Source organism: Crocodylus siamensis, chromosome 2 (genome assembly GCF_052110815.1).
Source record: "Crocodylus siamensis isolate JL-2025a chromosome 2, ASM5211081v1, whole genome shotgun sequence".
Classification (NCBI taxonomy): Eukaryota; Metazoa; Chordata; order Crocodylia; family Crocodylidae; genus Crocodylus; species Crocodylus siamensis.
In genome coordinates, this window is record NC_143396.1 from 54,970,218 (window position 1) to 54,987,819 (window position 17,602).

Sequence of the window (17,602 nt, forward strand, 5' to 3'; positions counted from 1 at the left end):
GAGGAGCTGGAACTGCTTGTCACAGGTACCATCCCTGCCCTGGACTCCCCACTTGGGGTGTACAGCTGGAGTTGGTGGGGCAAGTGTTGGCCTGGGCTGCCTGCACTGCCATCTGAGGCCAAGGGTGGGGTACACACAAGGTCCTGCTGCTGGAGCCCCAGGTGACCCTTCCCTGGAGAGTCCTTATCAGCACTGGCCCACAGCACTGTCTCTGGCAGCCCGCCTGGACTAGAATACACATGGTAGCCCTTGCCAGTGTCCCTCATAGCCTGGATGTGGTCCAGCTGCTGCATGAAGGGCATGGTCTTGATGCAGCACTGCCACCTAGACTGCCCGTGCGTGTGGTCCTGCATGCGGGCTGCCATTGTCTCATGGATGTGGGTGCTAGCCCAAGTGCCCTGGCCAAACTGCCATTGCATGTCTGCCTCATCCAAGACTGCTACGAGGTCGCTGATCTCTTGCTCGGCCAGTTGGAGCCCTGAGGTGATGTCTCTGGCATCAAGGATGCTGTCATCTCAGGTGCGGCCAGGGGCCTCAAGGGCTCAGGCAGGAACTCCAGGTGTTGTCACATGCCCACAGCAGATGTGCATGGTGTCAGGGAGCCAGGCAGCTGGAGGCACGGGACTTGGGGAGCAGAGCTGGGGTCTAGAGGTCAGCTTAGGCCAACCACAGAGGTATCCCTGCCACATGGCTGGAGGAACTCCCATCCATGTGGCTCTTCCCTAGGCAGGAAGTTGGCTCCCTTCTGGTGTGGCTGACCGGGAGCAGTTTTGCTCCCCATCAGCATCTACACAGGCACTTTTGCACTGTAGCTGGTCCATGGTTAATTTCGTACCTGTATCTACATGTACTAGCTAACTGTGCAGTAAGCTAATTTACTGTGCAGTAAATGCCATGCACTTATAGACAGTGATGCTTTACTTCACATTAGATTAGTCTAATGTGCAGTAAAGCATCTTGTGTAGACATGTCCCCAGTGTGGGAAAAGTTCAGGTCTCAAAGACTTTATGCTGTTAATCAAGAAGTGTTAGAAAGGATCTACTGGAGAATATTGTGGAAGGTCAGGTGAGTCGTGTGTTAAAATTCCAGCACTGTTGCATAGATCTAGAAGTTCAGTATTTTATTTTCCCATATTGTGTAATTAACTGATATATTCAAAATATGAATAAACCCAAATAAAACAGAAGATTTTGCAAATGGGCTGGATGCTACATTTATTCATTAACGTAATGATACAAAGAAACAGTAACTAATAAAAATTCCAGACAAAAAGCAAAAGGAGTAATGCAGACACACCAGGGTACAAAGGACAGATCAATACAAGAACATTTCAAAGATGAAAAAACTGAAAGAAACCAGTGCATAATAAAGATACAGAAGCTCACCATTTCATCTGAAATGGCAGGTGGTAACAGAACAGAAATACAAGCAGTGAGATAAGACAATCAAAGGTCATAGCAATGACACAGTTCATTTGATTAAGCAACTCTCTGAATGAGATAGTAAGCATCAAGGTTACCATTTCTGAGAAACTGTAAAATACACTAATTTATTCCTCCTGGGCAGGCTTATTTCTGCTTTATCCTCAATACAGATCAATTTCTGCTAATTATCACATGTTCAGATTGTGAAGTTTTTCGATTATTATAACAGGTTTGGTGTCAAATCTGAATGCATATAGTGATATAGGAGCTAAAGAGAACCCAAACAGCCATTGGCCCTATTCAGAATTACTTTTGACAATGGCTTCCTTTGGCTTGGGACATAATAATACTACCTGGCAGCATGCTTATGTTACTTTTTTCAGTTAGTTAAATTCTTATGGTAGCATGGTTCAACTGGTTCTACTGGTTAAATAGAACAGGAGTTCTCAGTAGATGGTATGCTATTGGCTTATTTTTAATCAGACTGAAATTGTTGGCATTCATGAGGCAGAAAATCACAGCAGTGGGCACACACTAGATATGTGTAAGCAATTAGGAAACTTGTCAGCTTTCTAATCATTCAGGAACTATTGTCTGCTTCTGCCGGAAAATGTATGCCACACAGAAAATCCTTTCCCATGTACTCCCTATACATGTCCAGAGGAGTATGGCAGTGCTGCAGATAGAAGTTGAATATAACTTCTTAAGTGTTGTTTTTGAAATATTACTTAACTAGTTGAAGAAAAATTGCCAAGACAATAGCAGTTGCGTATAGTAAGAACTTGATTATTTCTGGCTCAGCCCATGTAAGTGTGTTGAAAAGAGGTAATGACAGTTCTGTTCAGGTTCTTAAAAGCTCCACTGTCAAACAAGAGGCAAGACATATTACAAGCACTGTATAATCAGATCAAGTTCTTACTTGCTCCTTGTATCCCGTGGACATCTAATTATTATTAGCAGTTTACAGGAAAAAATACTAGGTAGAGATCAGAGTGTTTCCATCTTACAAAAGAAGAATCTAGCTCTGTTCTCTGAGTTTTGTCTGTGTCACATAGCAGGGAGGTGTGGTGATGTCATCACCTGAATGATTCCAAACCAATAACAAGAATTTCAGTTCGTTCTTTTAGGGTGACTCTTGATGACACTAAATTGAAAACAAAGGTGGTGCACTAAGGAAGAAATCTCATGGACTGAGAAGAGCAGAGGGAAAAAGAAAGTATTGAAACCAAGAATGCCCATTTCTTCACTCTCAGCACCTTTTAGTCTCTCAAAAGTGTGGTTATTTTATGGAATTTAGTATTAATCCATAACAATGCATTTCAAAATGGCAGCTAAATCTGAGCAAAGTTACTGTATCTGGTTCAGTCATTAACAATAGAGAATAGTTATAGTTACTGAGATGTCAAATTAGATTATTTTATATGATGTAAACTCTGATATAAACTTTCTTGGTTACACTTAGGATGGAAAACTGAAGTTCAAGATAAAATAAAACAGTGTGTGGAAAAATGAATGTGGTGGAAGAGTGGAGTTGCCAGAGTCATGGCTATCATCTCCCTCCTTTAGGGAGGGTGGTTAGAAATAAGTGTGCTTAGGTTATATTCCCTGTTTGGTTTGTACTGAAGCTTTTCTCCTTCTCTTGTTTGTTTCATGTACAGACTATACAACTATCTCATGTTCTTGTCTTCCAGAACCCAAAAGAAGTATTGCTGGCCCTTAAAAAAATATCCATTGCCAACAGATATTGCACAGCATTTTCTGAGATACCATATTCTTTGCCTGTATATAATAGGGCAGTTGTAATTGTTAATTTGTCTGTTTTAAATAGCCAACACTTTCTCTTTGCATATGGCACGTATATAGTATAAATATGTGTGTTTATGGTAAAAACGGGAATTTTTCCATGTAAAACTTTCAGTAATTTAAACCCTGTGATTGGTCTGTTTTTTTTCCCTTTAACTGATCCAGAGATCCTCTTTGGTCATAACCAGGTTTGAGCAGCACTGCTTTAAAAGTTTTGTTCTGAACCTACAGTAGTTTGCCACATCTTGTCCACAGATTGATTGCGGTACATTTGATTGGGCAACCAGTACTTACCTGAAGGCGGAAAACTTGTCCATACAGTACTTTAGCTACAAGGATTATTTTCTATATATCTATTGCTAGTAATACCTCATCTTCAACAGATCTCAGGTATTTCAAATTAATTTTTATAAATATAGAATTTTGCTTGGTCTTTAAAAGGTCAGTTGTAAAGGCAAAATATTGTTTACTCCAAATGAGAGGTGAATGCTACATTATATAAGAAATTACATAAAGATTAATAGTACTTAAGAAAACTATTTTTGCATAGATGAAAAAAATCAGTATACAGTTGCAGTTGTATTATTTATGTGAAAAAATGTTATAAAAACATTAATCTGGAACCCTTCTGTCAGGTGGTGTCAGCAGCAAGAATTCAAATGTCTATAAGCTGTTTTTAAAATTAACAAATACACCTGTTCAGAGCCCCACCCATAAACTTGGAAAAGCTAAGTACTTCTTCTTTTGAGTACCTCTCCTGAGCAAACAGTATTTTCTCTCTCACATATACAGAATCTGTGTATAAATCAGAAACCTTGATTCTCATGGAAATGAGCTCAGCATCAACTTGGTAACCCTCCCCAGCAACAAGTAATAGAAGTCATGTTCATACAAATAGCAAGTTAGACACCCATCACCACAGAATGAGCTCTTTGGGCTGTTGTTCTTCACTTCGGTTTCCCCACCCACTGACATGTAGCAAGCAAATTTCCCTTTCACATTTCATTCCCCCATTTTCTCTTCTGTGCACCCCACCTGAGGGCTGCTGTGTGTGGTTAGCAGAGACCCAGATTTGCATGTCCTGAAAGTACATCAAGGTCCTGAGGCTCCTCCATTATCAGATGACTGTGACTGTTCTTTGCAGAGGATCAGAGATAGATCCATTTCTCATCTGAAGTGGGGTCAAGCAACGATGCAACATTGCCCCAGTTCTGTTCTCCACTTTTCTGACAGTCATCCTGGTTCTCATTAAGGACTGGCTTTCTTCTGGAACTGACACTAAGTACTGAACAGAGGGCTCTTCAATAGTACTGAATAGAGGGCTCTGGGTCATTTTTGCTCAAAGACCAAAGTACTCAAAACAACTATCCTTGATCTTCAATGACCCAACGACTGCACCATCCTTGTGCACAGTGAGGAAAACCTCAGGACTATATTGGATCTTTTTGGAGAAGCCTACTGAACTTTGGCATTCTCTCTAAAAACTGAGAAAACTAGAGTGCTCTATCAGTTTGCCCCACCCATGAATATGATCCCCCTCCCCAAGTTACCATCAAGGGAAAGACCCTGGAGGTAGCCAACCATTTCCCCTACCTCGGTAGCTATTTCTCTCAGAGAGAAAACACTGATGAGTGTTGCCAGTACAATTCTTTACCAAGGCATCTCAGGATTGACATGGCCACTCTTCTGATTTGGTATCAAGCAATCTTTATTCATAATCCTCAGACAGACATACAGATTTCCTCTCCATAATACAACCTGGCAGAAAAATGAAAGCTTCTCAACAGTAGTCTTTGGAGGCACTGATCCTCGGATCCTTTGTTGGATGCATAATGTTCCTAGGTGTCTTCTGACCCAATTTCCAGAAGCAGGAAACAGTAGCCACGTCTGTCTCCCCAGGATACCCATGTGCACCTGCTTCCTCTTTTTATACTTTTGCTTTTGCAGTGATAACTTTCTCTGTCACCAGCACCAATTATCTATCAAGCTTATAGTTTTCACCATATATAAAATTTAAAACAGAAGATGCATGGAAATTACTGCAATTGCCATTTAATTTATAGCATCCTGCTTCTATCTTAGGTTTAGTCTTGCTCAAAATCTTAGCATGACTCAAAATCTCATGCTACAATGAGAACAGCTAGCACATGATCCAATGTACAAGTGCCTCCCTTGGAAAACTGCTTTGGCATGTTTTTATTCATCACAATCTCTGGAAGGCCATCAAGATCCAGGTCTATGAAATAGTCATCATTCCCATTCATCACTATGGATGTGAAATGTGGGTGACATACCATTGTCATCTCAAGATCCTGGAGAGGTATCACCAATGATGCTTCTGAGAAATCTTCCACATCAAATGGGAAGATTGCCACACAAATGCCAGCATCCTTGATGAAGCCAGTGTTACCAGGAATCCTCAAACACCAAAGGACTGGACATTGTGTGTGGATCCTTGACTTGATACCCAAACCAAGTGCTTTGCTCTCAGCTTAGTAATCGTCAGAGGGCTCGGGGGATGGGCAGAGGAAATGCTGCAGGACCATATTGAAGGCATATCACAAAAGAACACATACAGACATCAAGAGCTGGGAGTTGCTGGCTGTCAACTGGCTCCAATGGCACTGGAACCTCAACCAAGCCACAGCTTTTTTTGAGGTAAAGCATCTTGTTCCTAAAGCAGAGAAGAGAGAGCAGAGGAAGGAAAAGGAGAGAAATCCTAGCCTGCAGCCTGCTCTCCCCTGCTGAAAGACCTGCAGCTTCTGTGGATAGATAGATAGATAGATACATATCGATATAGATATATCTAGATATGCACGCACACACACACACACACACACACACACACACACACACACAAAGAGAGTAAAAGCTTTGTTATCTGGCACCCATGGGGAATGGGGGGTGCCAGATAAGAACATATGCCAGTTAATTGAGAGGCCCAAACAGATGTCTTTGCCTGTTCGGGTTGCCACTTCTCCTGCTGCAACTGGGGCATTGCCGCCCCTCCCACAGGCCCCAAGGGACATGGAGGCAGGCCCCACACAGCCTGCTGTGTCCTGGGCCATGGGGGCTCAGAGAAACCAGAAGTGCCATGGTGGGCACTTCCGGTTTCATTTTTACCTTACAAGCCGGCACGCTGGTTAATACAGCATGCTGGTTAAGGAAGCTTTTACTGTGTGTGTGTGTGTGTGTGTGTGTGTGTGTGTGTGTGTGTAAAATTTTAAGGAAATTTTTTTGTGTCCAAAGTCAAATCAGTCAAATCAACTCTAAATCCATGAGTCATTCAAGAACCATACATAGCATCCTTCACCTCCACCTGGGGCTTCAGATGTTTCCAAATCCTTTGGTGGGCACCCTACATGCAGGCCCAAGACCAGAAGCTTGGGGTTTGGATGGACTTTAAAAAAAATGTATTTAATTTGTATTCAAGGCCAAATTAGCCAAAACTAATTCCAAATCCAAAAGTCCAGAACCATAAGTGGCCCTACTACCAGCAAGCATCCTCCACCCACACCTGGGGCTTCAGATGTTTCCAAAAACTTTGGGGGGCATCCTACAAGCAAGCCCAAGCTGGGAGGCTTGGGATTCAGATGTCCCCGAGTTTTGCTTGGTCTCAGCCATAAGGCCCTCAGAGCAAGCAAGGGAGGAGACTCCCATTTCCATAAACTGGGCTTCAATCTGTTGCACCTTGGCAGGTACTGAACCATGCCAGAAGAGCAGTTCTCCTGTGGGGCGGTTCAGGAAAACTGCCTTCTTGGACACACACACGTGGTATTCCCCCTGCCAGGTTAAGAAGCCACTGCGCTTGACCTGAGCCTTCACAAGGCCGAGAGGCGGTGGATCGGTGGTTCAAGGACTGGACTCCTAAGTAATTCCAAGACCCACCAGTGAGGTGTGGCGGAGATTGTCCCCGGGCTGAAGGGCTGCCCATGACTCCTCAGCGTTGCCTAGCTTCTTGCCCTGATCTGAGTCTCGGCGGCTTCTGCGCTGCTCTTCCCAGCGGGCAGGACTGAGGGGAGGGCAGGCTGCCTGCGCCTCCGCACGGGACCTGCTTATCTCTTGGGCCTCCGTCGCCCCGAGCCTGTTCCAAGGGCTCGGGTGTCCCGCGAAGGCGGGGCCCGTTCCCAGAGCTGGAGAGGCCGGGTGCGCCCTGCCCAGCCCATCCAGAGGCAGCAGTGTGCGCGCCGGCGGGCGGGCGATGTGGGCCCTCCAGAGAGAGCTGCTGGCGGAAGCCGCGCTGGGTAGGTGCCGCCGGCTGCTCTCCCGCGGGGATGCCGGGGGCTCTTGCGCCTGCCCGGGCTCTCGGCGCGGAGGCACTGGGAGTCCTCCCGCCGTGGCCATGCGGGGAGGCTCGAGCCAGAGCGTCCCGCTCCGCGGGGGGGAAGGGAGAGCACCGGGGCCTGGGGCAGCCCGCGGGGGCGGCGGGGAGGGCGCTGTTCCCTGCTGTGCTGGGACTGCGTGCGTGTGGGGCCGGCTGTAAGTCTGTCTGTCCGACCAGCCTTCCCTGTGATGTGCTGAAATTCCGCACTGAGCTCTGCTGCTACAGGTCGCCGGACCTGTGTAGACCCTCTTTGCATACTCCATTTCTGGACGCCAGCTTTGCTTTGTTTGATTCACAAACACTCCCCTCGAAGAGAAGTGGCTCTTCACCTGCCTGTATTCATTGTCTAAATGGAGAAAAGAAACCTCCGTTGACAGGAAAACAAAAAAAACCCCAAACCGCTCCTTTTACATCAGGTATCCAGGTTGTAGCTGTATTGGCCTAGAGGAAAAAGCAATCTGGACTTGTAGTAGAGATGATATCCACCGAGATTTTTGCAGAAAAATGTTCTTTAATTGCAAGCTTTCGGGCACCCTTCATCTGGCATTGGAGAAAAAATTGTAAAAGTTCTTCTGGGTAGAAATGAAAGTTCATATTTCAGAGGATTTCACAGAGGAGTCAATAGATGGAAAATGCCTCTGGGCCATCAGTTCATAGCTGGCTCTCATCTCTCTGTGAGGTTCTGTGATGATGCAGATTACCTTGGAACAAAGGCAGGAGCTCCGATTTCAGGTGGTCACAGTTGCTTCCTGCTTGGAAAATACAAAGATGTGAAGTCAGCATGACCTGCACTTATCAATATAGCTTTTGAATGGATGAACTGTTCTTGTTTATGTTCCCTCCTTGTCTTACCTGTTTATGTTTCAAATATAATTATTTAACTTGAAATAAAAAAAAAAAATCTCTCCAGAGAAGAGCTGCTACTGAAAATTCACAATCTGAACTCTAACTAGTGTATTTTAGGTGTAAATACATCTCAAGTAAAACCTGATAAGGAAAACACATTAATGTCACTCTTTTACCTTTCTTTTAGGTTACATTTCATGGTCTCTTTTCCATGCCTTCCCATCTATGATTTATTACTTCCCCCTACAAACATTGGCACTTACTGGTTGGGAAGTTTTCGCCTTTGCTTATTTTTCTCCAGTATTCTTAATATTTGGTCCCTTTTGGAAGTTGGCTAACAACAAGTATGTGTTAGCCCTGCTAAGACTGACTATGGTTGGTAAGTATGCTTTATGGTCTGTTTAATATTCAGTTGGTGGAACGGATTCAATTGATTGTAATGGATCTTTCACCTTAATAACTCAGTACAAAATTGGACATTCTGTGTTTTAAAATAAATTATGAGAAACACTCCATGTGTTCATGGCATTGGTTTTTAGAACAGTACAGCAGAGTTAAAAGTCATTTTTAATTCTGTTAATAAATAGAGACTTTCATATCAGTACAAATTCACATTCTATAGGAAACGTGCTCTTTAAAGATTATATTACGCAAACTTTGGCACACCAGATGGGCTTGGGACCCTTCTGTAAATCTCATGTCTTTGACAGTAGTCAGAGTCCAGAGCCTTTGATGGAATTTGTAAGAAACCGTTTGATGGACACTTATAAAATGCCCTACTGAGGGGGAAAGTTTCTTTCTAATTTATTTGTCAGTAGCTGCCTTCTGCCTTGAAGCACAGGTTTTCTATCCCTTCTTCTGGGGGTGGTGAAGCACTGGAACAAGCTACCTAGGTAGTTTGTGGAATCTCCATCTATGGATGTCTTTAAGATCAGGCTGGACAAGTGTTTGTCTAGAATAGTTTAGACAGACATGATCCTGCCCTGAGCAGGATATTGGACTAGATGACCTCCTGAGGTTCCCTCCAGCCCTATTTCTCTACAATTCTATGTCTTTTAAAATGTAATTTAACTGGAGATGTTCTGAGTCTTTATGCACATTTTTAAATCTGACTCCTGTGGCCTTGGAATTGCAAGTAAGATACTTGGTTGCAAGTAAATTCCAAAAGTAAATAATGTAAGGAGTAAAAACAGTATTTTCTTTTATCTTTAAAATATGTTGCTTTTCAGTTTCAATGAACATCTTCTTTTGGTATTAGGAGAGAAGATGATTAGGAATACCCTGCTTATTTTCTCCAAGCTGTTGATTATTCTGTAAATCTTCATCCTATCACCTCTTATTAGTTTTCTCTGTTAACCTATTTGTCTTTTCAAACTTTCCCTAAATAGTAGAGGTGAACCGATACATTGGTTCAATATTGGATTGGCACCGATATGAAGAAAATTGACTGTATTGGAAATCAGCCCAATGCGGCTGATAATTTGGCTGATAAATGCCCGTGTGTGCGCTCAGTTGCAGCACAGCATGCAGGAAGTGAGGAGCACAGCCCAGCAGTGTGGGGAGCTGCATGAAGCTGGTAAGTCTGTTGTGATGGAAGGCTAAAGGGGAGGGGAGGAAAGGGGTGTGGGGTGGCAGATCAATGCCGCCCGTGGTGAGGGAGGGAGTGGGGCTGGGGCTGAGGTAAACGCTGCCCAGCCATGGTGAGGTGGGGCATGGGATGGAGCCATGGCTCATCTGGGGAGTGCAGGGGGGTGTGTGCCCCCCAGTTCTGTGCAGGGTGGGGTGGGCAGGCTGCAGCTGTGGATTGGAGCCGGAGCTGTGCTGGGCTTTTCTTGGCGGGGGGGCTGGGCTTGGGGTAGGTGGTGGCTGTGCTGGGAGGGAGCTACCAAGGGGGCTGCAGCCACTCCAACTTTCACTGTAGCCCACCCCAACCCGCGTCTCAGTGGTACCACTGTCCACCTGGAGCAGCCCTGGCTCTTCCCAGCACATAGGGGGAGGCAGGGGTTGAGCCGGGGCTGTGCTGGGTAGGCTGTGGCAGTGCTGGGGAGGGGAGGGGGTTGTAAGGTACTATGGTAAAATTTGGAGCGGCTGCAGCCCTCCCCCATAGCTCCCTCCCAGTGCCACCACTGTTCGCCCTGAGCCCAGCCCCTGCCAAGAAGAGTCTGGCACATACCTGTCTCCAACCTGCAGCTACAGCCTGCCCTCCTCACCCCACACAGATCTAGGGGGCACCCCCCCCATTCCCTCCCTGGGTGTGCGCAGTGGCAGGAGCTGCCCACCCCCTTCCAGTGTTCCCTGGACAAGCTGCGGCTCCACCCCGTGCCCCGCCCCACCCCGCCCCACCCCACCCCACCCAGCTTGGCAGCATCTGCCCCAGCCGCACTCCCTCCCTCACTACGGCAGGCATTGATCTGCCCTCCCATGCCCCTTTCTTCCCCCCTCCCCTTCTACCCCAACAGACTTACCAGCTGGACACAGCTGTATCGGAAATCGGATATCGGATCAGTATCAGCCAATATGCCTCCTTAGAAATTGGCTATTGGTATCAGCCCTCAAAATTTCTATTGGTGCACCCCTACTAAATAGAAATTTCTCTGGGTCTCTGTTCACTTGCCCATAGCCTGTGGTGTTAAGTGACTGGTAGGGGGTGCATGTGCTCCCCTGATGGGGCCAGTGTCCCCCCTGACAGCCAACACTAATGCTGTCAGCAGGGCTGGTCCCCCCCCAACAGGGCCGCTGCAGTTGGCAGCTTCTGCAGGTGCACCCCCAAATTCAGGAGGCACCAGTTGCTCATGCCTGTGACTGTGCTGTCCATTCTATTAATCTTCTTGGGATTCTTTAGACCAAAGAAGCATAGTGGTGGGCTTCCCATCAAGCCAGCTTTAGCTATCTCCTGTTACTATTAATCGAAGTTGAGGTGAGGAAGAGGACCGTACGGATCTCATTTTTGTGTGTGCCTAGATACCAAGGTTGCTTTATCTGGCCCTGCCAGTATGAAGGTGTTTTCAGTTATTGAGGATCTGAGATGGGCCACAGGCTAAGTTGTAGATGCATGACTTGGGAAGAGAAGAAGGATCACATCTATGTTTCAGGCAACAATTGACATGTAGCTCTTTAGAACCTTGAAAAAGTTAGAGAAAACCAAAACATAACAAAAAGCCTTAAAATAAAAGCTAGCAAAAGTCAAAAAAAGAAAGAAAAAGAAAAGCTAATCAAATATCTAGGTGGTGATTTGAGGAACATGTCTAGGTATATCTTAAGATTTTGTTCTGTATATGGCTGTGAATATGTCTGTTATTGATACCCAAGCTAGCCTTAAACAGGCTAACTTGAATTACTAGAAGTCTCTGAGCCACAGAATTCCTTGTGGGCCAAATTATTTTCCTGAGAAGCAAGACAGCTTGTTTAAAGTTAGTAGCAAGTGCAGGTATCTTTACACTGTGGTGAAGTCTGAGGTATAACCATAGCCTGTATTGTATTGTACTTCAAACTCTACTTCGATTGTAAAACTAGTCTTCCTAGTGTCTATCTTTTTATCACCATCTTCGAGTAGAATTCCAAAGGCATATTGACAGAGAGTTAACAATATAAAATCACGATGCAAGTTTTGTTTATTTGTTTTGTTTGTTTCTTCTGAAGCTTTGTGCTACTGGCTACAACTAAGGACCATACGGATTATGCTGATGCTTCTGCCACTACTTGGAAAACTAATTTTTCTAGTTAAAGGATCTTGCTCTTCAATTCAGAGTCATAGCAATCACCAAATTGGGCTCAGGAGGGATCTTTTCCCCCCAGGTCAGATTGGCATGGCTTATTGCAGGGTGTTCTTGGTGGTTTTGGTTTTATGCCTAGTGGTTTTGTGTGAGGGTTTGAAGTGAAGACTTTGTGAAATTCTTGATTAAATGGCTTACTGCAAAAAGCAGAATTCTTAAGATTTTCTAATTGAAAATGTACTGGAGAATAACTTTGAAAAGTAGTACCTTGGTTAGGGAGAGAGGATTAAAGGCAATATATAATAAAAAGTGGTAGAGACGTCTCAGTCTTTAGGTTTCCTGAAGTGCTTGCTTCATGTGATCCACAACACTACATATCTGTATGCAGCAATTAATATCAAGGGAGTCCCAAATAACTGTAGCTGCTTTATATATCAGTCCTCTAATTGATCCTTTGGATGGACTGCCTGGTTGTTCTCTCTGTTGCTGTCATTGGTGATTTAATAGTGCCATTGAAGCTTTTGGTGACCACATGTGCACCAAATGTATATTGGTATTTCTTGGCAAACATATCCTTTAAGTCACTAGTTTTGCATTGTAATGACATTTCCATACCAAGAAAGCTGCCAAAGCCAAAATAATAGTGATAGAGGCATTGCTGACTTTGGCTAGAATTTCTCCATTATTGATCTTACCCTAGAACAATTGATAAAGATGGGAAGCACTAAAATATTAGTTTGCCACACCTTAGCACCCATGTTGCACTGCTACACAATACAATTAATTATAACCATAGCTCTGTCACAGGTGAGACATTTGGTGTTGCGTACATGGAGATCAACTGGAGAAGCTGCAAGATTATAGTGGTTGCTGCCATACTAGTATCCATGTCTTTCAGGCATCCTCCAGCATTGTCTCTGGTACTTGTATCGTGTCTGTAATAGAATAGTAATGAATTGATCATCATTAGGAGTTGGAAACTGTCCCATGATAGGGGGACTTCTGTGCAGGTTGCTTGATTGATTAAACTGAAGTGTGCTGCTGCTGCTTGCCAGATTGAGTGAGCAGACAGTATTGTTGGTGTATTCAAGGTTGCAAAGCAAAAAGGTGTTCAGTTGAGTGGAACTGACAGCTGCCTCTGTCAGTCAAAGACAAGCAGAAATAATTAAAAAGAACTGAAAGGGGCTTAAATTCATAACCTTCTCACAAAGATAGAGAGACTACTACTCCTGAAGTTCAGTGTGGCCAAATGCAAGGAATAATCAAATACACAAATCAAATACACAAATATAAAATGGTGACACCTGGCTGGAAAAGGAGTTGGAAGTCCTGGTAGACCACAGACTCAATATGAGTCTGTAGTGTGATGCAGCAACACAAAAGGCTGTATCAATAGAAGCATTAGCTGCAAGACACAGGAGATGATAGCGCCTCTCTGCTCAGCACTGGTTAGACCTCACCTGGAGACTGTGTGCAGTTCTGGGCTCCACATTTGAAAAAGGGTGTGGAGAATATAGAGAGGGTCCAGAGGTGGACAACAAAGAAGATAAAGAGCTTGAAAAGCATGTCATATGAGGAGAGGCTGAAGGAGCTAGGCATGGTCAGCTTGCGGAAAAGGCACTAAAGAGGGGACATGATAGTAGTCTTCAAATACTTGAAAGGCTGCCATAAAAGAAGGAAAAGCACCTTTTCTCTCTTGCTTCAGAGAGTTGGACATGGACCAACAGCTTGAAGTTGCAGCAGAGTAAGTTTAGATTGGATATCCAGAGAAACCTCTTCAGTATTAGAATAGTGAGGCAGTGGAATAGACTGCCTAGGGAAATTGTGAACTCTCCATCACTGGAGGTGTTCAAGAAGAGGTTGGATGATAAGTGGTTGGGTATGATCTAGGGGTCTCTCTGCCTATGATCTACCATGGGTGTTTCCCATGCTTCTGATCTTTGCTGGTTGCTTCCATCCCCTGCTTTCTGCTACATGTCAGGGTGTTTTTAAGCCTTCCTCAGAGCCATTTGGTGTTGGCTACAGCTAAGGCTGGGGACTCTGATTGGAGCGTGCCAATGTTTCTGCTGGGACCAAAGCTGGAGGTTCCTGGCTAGAGGATCTTGGCCCTCTGCTTAGGGTCAGACTGATCACTATATGTGCGATCAGGAAGGAATTTTACCCCATGGCCAGATTGGTAGGGACTATGCTGGTTTTTGCTTTTCTCTGTAGTGGGGGATATGGCCCTCTACCAAGGATCTCTCAAGCATGGATTTACAACATTTCATAGAAGTTGTCTATTGGCTGCTGTGCTTCCCCTGCTTTACCTGTGGCATGTTAGGGTATTAGGTCTGTGTTGTGCCTGGGTTGACAGTAGTCTTCCACAGAGTTTAGATTATGGTTTGTATGGGAAAGTTTGGCATGGGATGATCCTGTCTCAGTCAAGGGGTTGAACTACACAACCTCTGGAGGTCACTTCCAACCCTATTGCTCTATGATTCTATAATTCTGTGATCTGGTCAGTAGTAGCATGAGTCTAAAGCCATATTGAATATCTTGGCTTTTGTCATGGAGGGCATTGCTGATCAAGGACTTCAACATGGAACCAATGACTTTTCCAGAGATGAGCAACTGTCCCATTTCTGTAATTGCTACAGTTGGTCTTATTGCCTCATTGGATTTATCACCTTAATAACTTAGAATCATAGACTTGGTATAACTTGGTATAAAACTGGACATTCCAAGTTTTGAAATACATTATGAAAAACATCTTACGTGTTCATGGTATTGGTTATTATAACAGTACAGCAGAGTTAAAAGAAAAGTATGGTTAATTCTGTTAGTAAATAGAGACTTCCATATCAGTACAAATTCCCATTCTTTAAGACAAATGCTTCTTAAAGATTATATTATGCAGACTGTGGAGCCCCAGTAAAGCGGGTGGTGTGGAGCCCCAGTGATGGGGCAGTCCCATGTGAGGGGAGTAGGCCAAGGTATGTCTCTAGACACCTGAGGCTGTAGTTTGGGCCAGGGGCCAAGTAAAGGGGGCTCAGTCAGAGAGGGGTGAGTCCTGATCCCAGTGAGTCCTTCACCACTGGGAGGCTGAGTATGGGTCGAAAGCAAGAGCTTTAGTAGAGCGCCATGACCTGCTGCTCCGGGAGGGAGTGAGAGTCCCGGTGAGACCCTGGAGCACCAACTGTGGTGTGAGTTAAGAACACCCCAGTGCAGGGGAAAAACCAGAGGGCTGGGAACCCAGTATGTTTGAGTATATAGAGTTGCCCCAGAAGAGGCCAGGGCAAGCTTAGACCCGATCAGGTAATTGGCTGGCCACTACCCCAGTGAGGGTCACAGGAGAGGCCCAAAAAAATAGTATGTCTGCCACCCAAGGTACGAACTAGGTAAAGCCTATGGCCTAAGAGGCCCGCTCCAAGAGGAAGCAAGGCAGTATAAGTTGTCAATGTGTGAAAGAGACCCTGTGAGAGAGCGTAGAGTGTGAGAGGCTCTAGTGAGAGGAGGGCGGTATGGATGTGAGTGTGTCTGACGCCTGACAACAAGGCCTAAGCTTGGTCCAGCTGTAGGCTGGCAGCAATGTGTTATCTGGATGCCATCTGTGAGGCTTGGGCTGTGGTGTAGGGGAGGAATGGAGCTGCAGATAGTGCCCCGTGGCATCGGGGCAAGAATGGGCAGTCTCCCGCCTTAATTAATATCTTAATTAATTAACAACAAGATGTGGCAGATGAGTCAGGTGGGTGGCATGCCCAAAGGCAAGTGGGTAAACTAGCACTCTGGCTAGTCAGGGAGCCCACTTTGCCACACAGATTTCATAGATTTCATAGACATTAGGGCTGGAAGGGACCTTGGGAGATCATCGAGTCCAGCCCCTTGCCCAAAGGGCAGGAACTCAGCTGGGGTCATAGGATAAGCATCCAATTTGCTCTTGAAGGTGTTCAATGTAGGTGCTTGAACCACCTCCGCTGGCAGACTGTTCCAGACCTTGGGGGCTCGGACAGTAAAGAAATTCTTCCTTATGTCCAGCCTGAAACTTTGGCACACCAGATGGGATTGGGACCCATTTTTCCTATACTGCTCCAGATGGACTGGAAGAGCCTTTGCAGTGGTGGTATCAGGGGAGAAAAACAGGTTGAAGAGATTTGTGGCTACAGCCTGTTGGCAGTGCTGATAATTAGAATCTTTTCCCCAGGATTTTTATTTACATTGTGGTGTTTTATTTAGCAAAAACAATTATTAGGGAGCTTGCTAATGAGCAATGAGGTCTTTGGGGTCCAGGTCAGAAGTGCCCTATTTTAAAAATTACTTTTTATTTTGTGGCTGTTTATAAAGGATGTGAAAGGTTCTCTCGACCTGCTTGTGGGTTACACATTAAAAAAAAGATATGGTTGGAGCTCTGGTCAAGCTGCTCTGGAGATGATCTGTGCTACTGAGTGGTGTTGATTGGAGATCTAATGCAGTGTTTAAACACTGCAGAGAAAGTACACTGGACAGTGGGACTTCCTATACAGAGCCAGCTTCTGCCATTATGGGGATATGACCCATCCTGTGTTCCCATCCAGGGTTTTTCTGAGGCTTGTAGTACCGCTGCCAGCACTAGTAACATCTCTATCCCTTTTTATTCTTTATCCAGCTATCCCTATAGTGTCTCTTTGCAAGAGTTTGCCTTGAGAGGGATTGCAGCCTGTCCTCTTCCCTTCTCCCCTAGGTGTCAGCCTATGCTGGACAAGTTGTGATTTAGCCCTTACCTTTATGACTTCTTGTGCGTAACAGCAGCAATAGGGGAAGAGATGGGAACAGTTTCTTCACCCTCTCTGTTCTTAGGACAGCCAGCGAGAACATTAGGTCCCTCTCGAGCCTCAGACAGCCTACACCTGACTATCACCAAGGGTTCTGGGACACAGTTAAACCATTCTAAACTACCAAATGCCCCACCTTTAAAGCAGTGGAAGCAGAAGCTTTTCTTAAAGGCTTGGACACTTTCTATGTCCAGCTGACCATTCTCACCTTCAGGTGGTTTAGCTACTTCATGCTGTTACTCTTCTTCCTGTCCTAGTATGCCGTGTCTCCCACTCAAATTCTCTTCCCTCTCAGCTTCATGCCTGTTGGCTCCCTGCCTTTTCCTTCCTGCCTTCTCCTCCCCCATTCCATTCATCTACCAGGCCAAGATCTCTCATACCTTTCCTCTAAGTCTAGCTCAAAAATTCACAGCAAAACTATTTTTCAATGGAAAATTGACATTTTGATTAAATGTACTTGTTCTACTTAGAGTTCCTGCTCCCTACATCAGTTTTTGGCTATTAAACAATTACAAGCACCTCAAAACTATGTTTGTTCATTTAATTCATTTGGGGAAAAAATACGTATTTTCTGAAGACCCCTTCCCCCATCTCCTTTTCTGCCAAGCACCCTTTCCAGTCATACTTATCTCCTGCTTCATTCCTGTGTCCCTTCTCCTAATCAAAACTCAGGCATACTATTTGCTTGTTAAAATCAGTGCTGTA

The 17,602-nt window shown here is 44.9% G+C and overlaps 1 protein-coding gene across 1 annotated transcript in view; it reads left to right on the forward strand.

Moving 5' to 3' along the window:
- The first annotated feature begins 7,267 nt into the window (after positions 1-7,267).
- CWH43 (cell wall biogenesis 43 C-terminal homolog) overlaps positions 7,268-17,602 on the forward strand; it is a 55,213-nt gene continuing 44,878 nt past the window's right edge. Inside the window, exons 1-2 of the mRNA XM_090035907.1 lie at positions 7,268-7,471; positions 8,585-8,776. Coding sequence (XP_089892033.1) covers positions 7,429-7,471; positions 8,585-8,776 — 235 coding nt within the window. The 5' untranslated portion in view covers positions 7,268-7,428. The remainder of the gene's footprint in view (positions 7,472-8,584; positions 8,777-17,602) is intronic.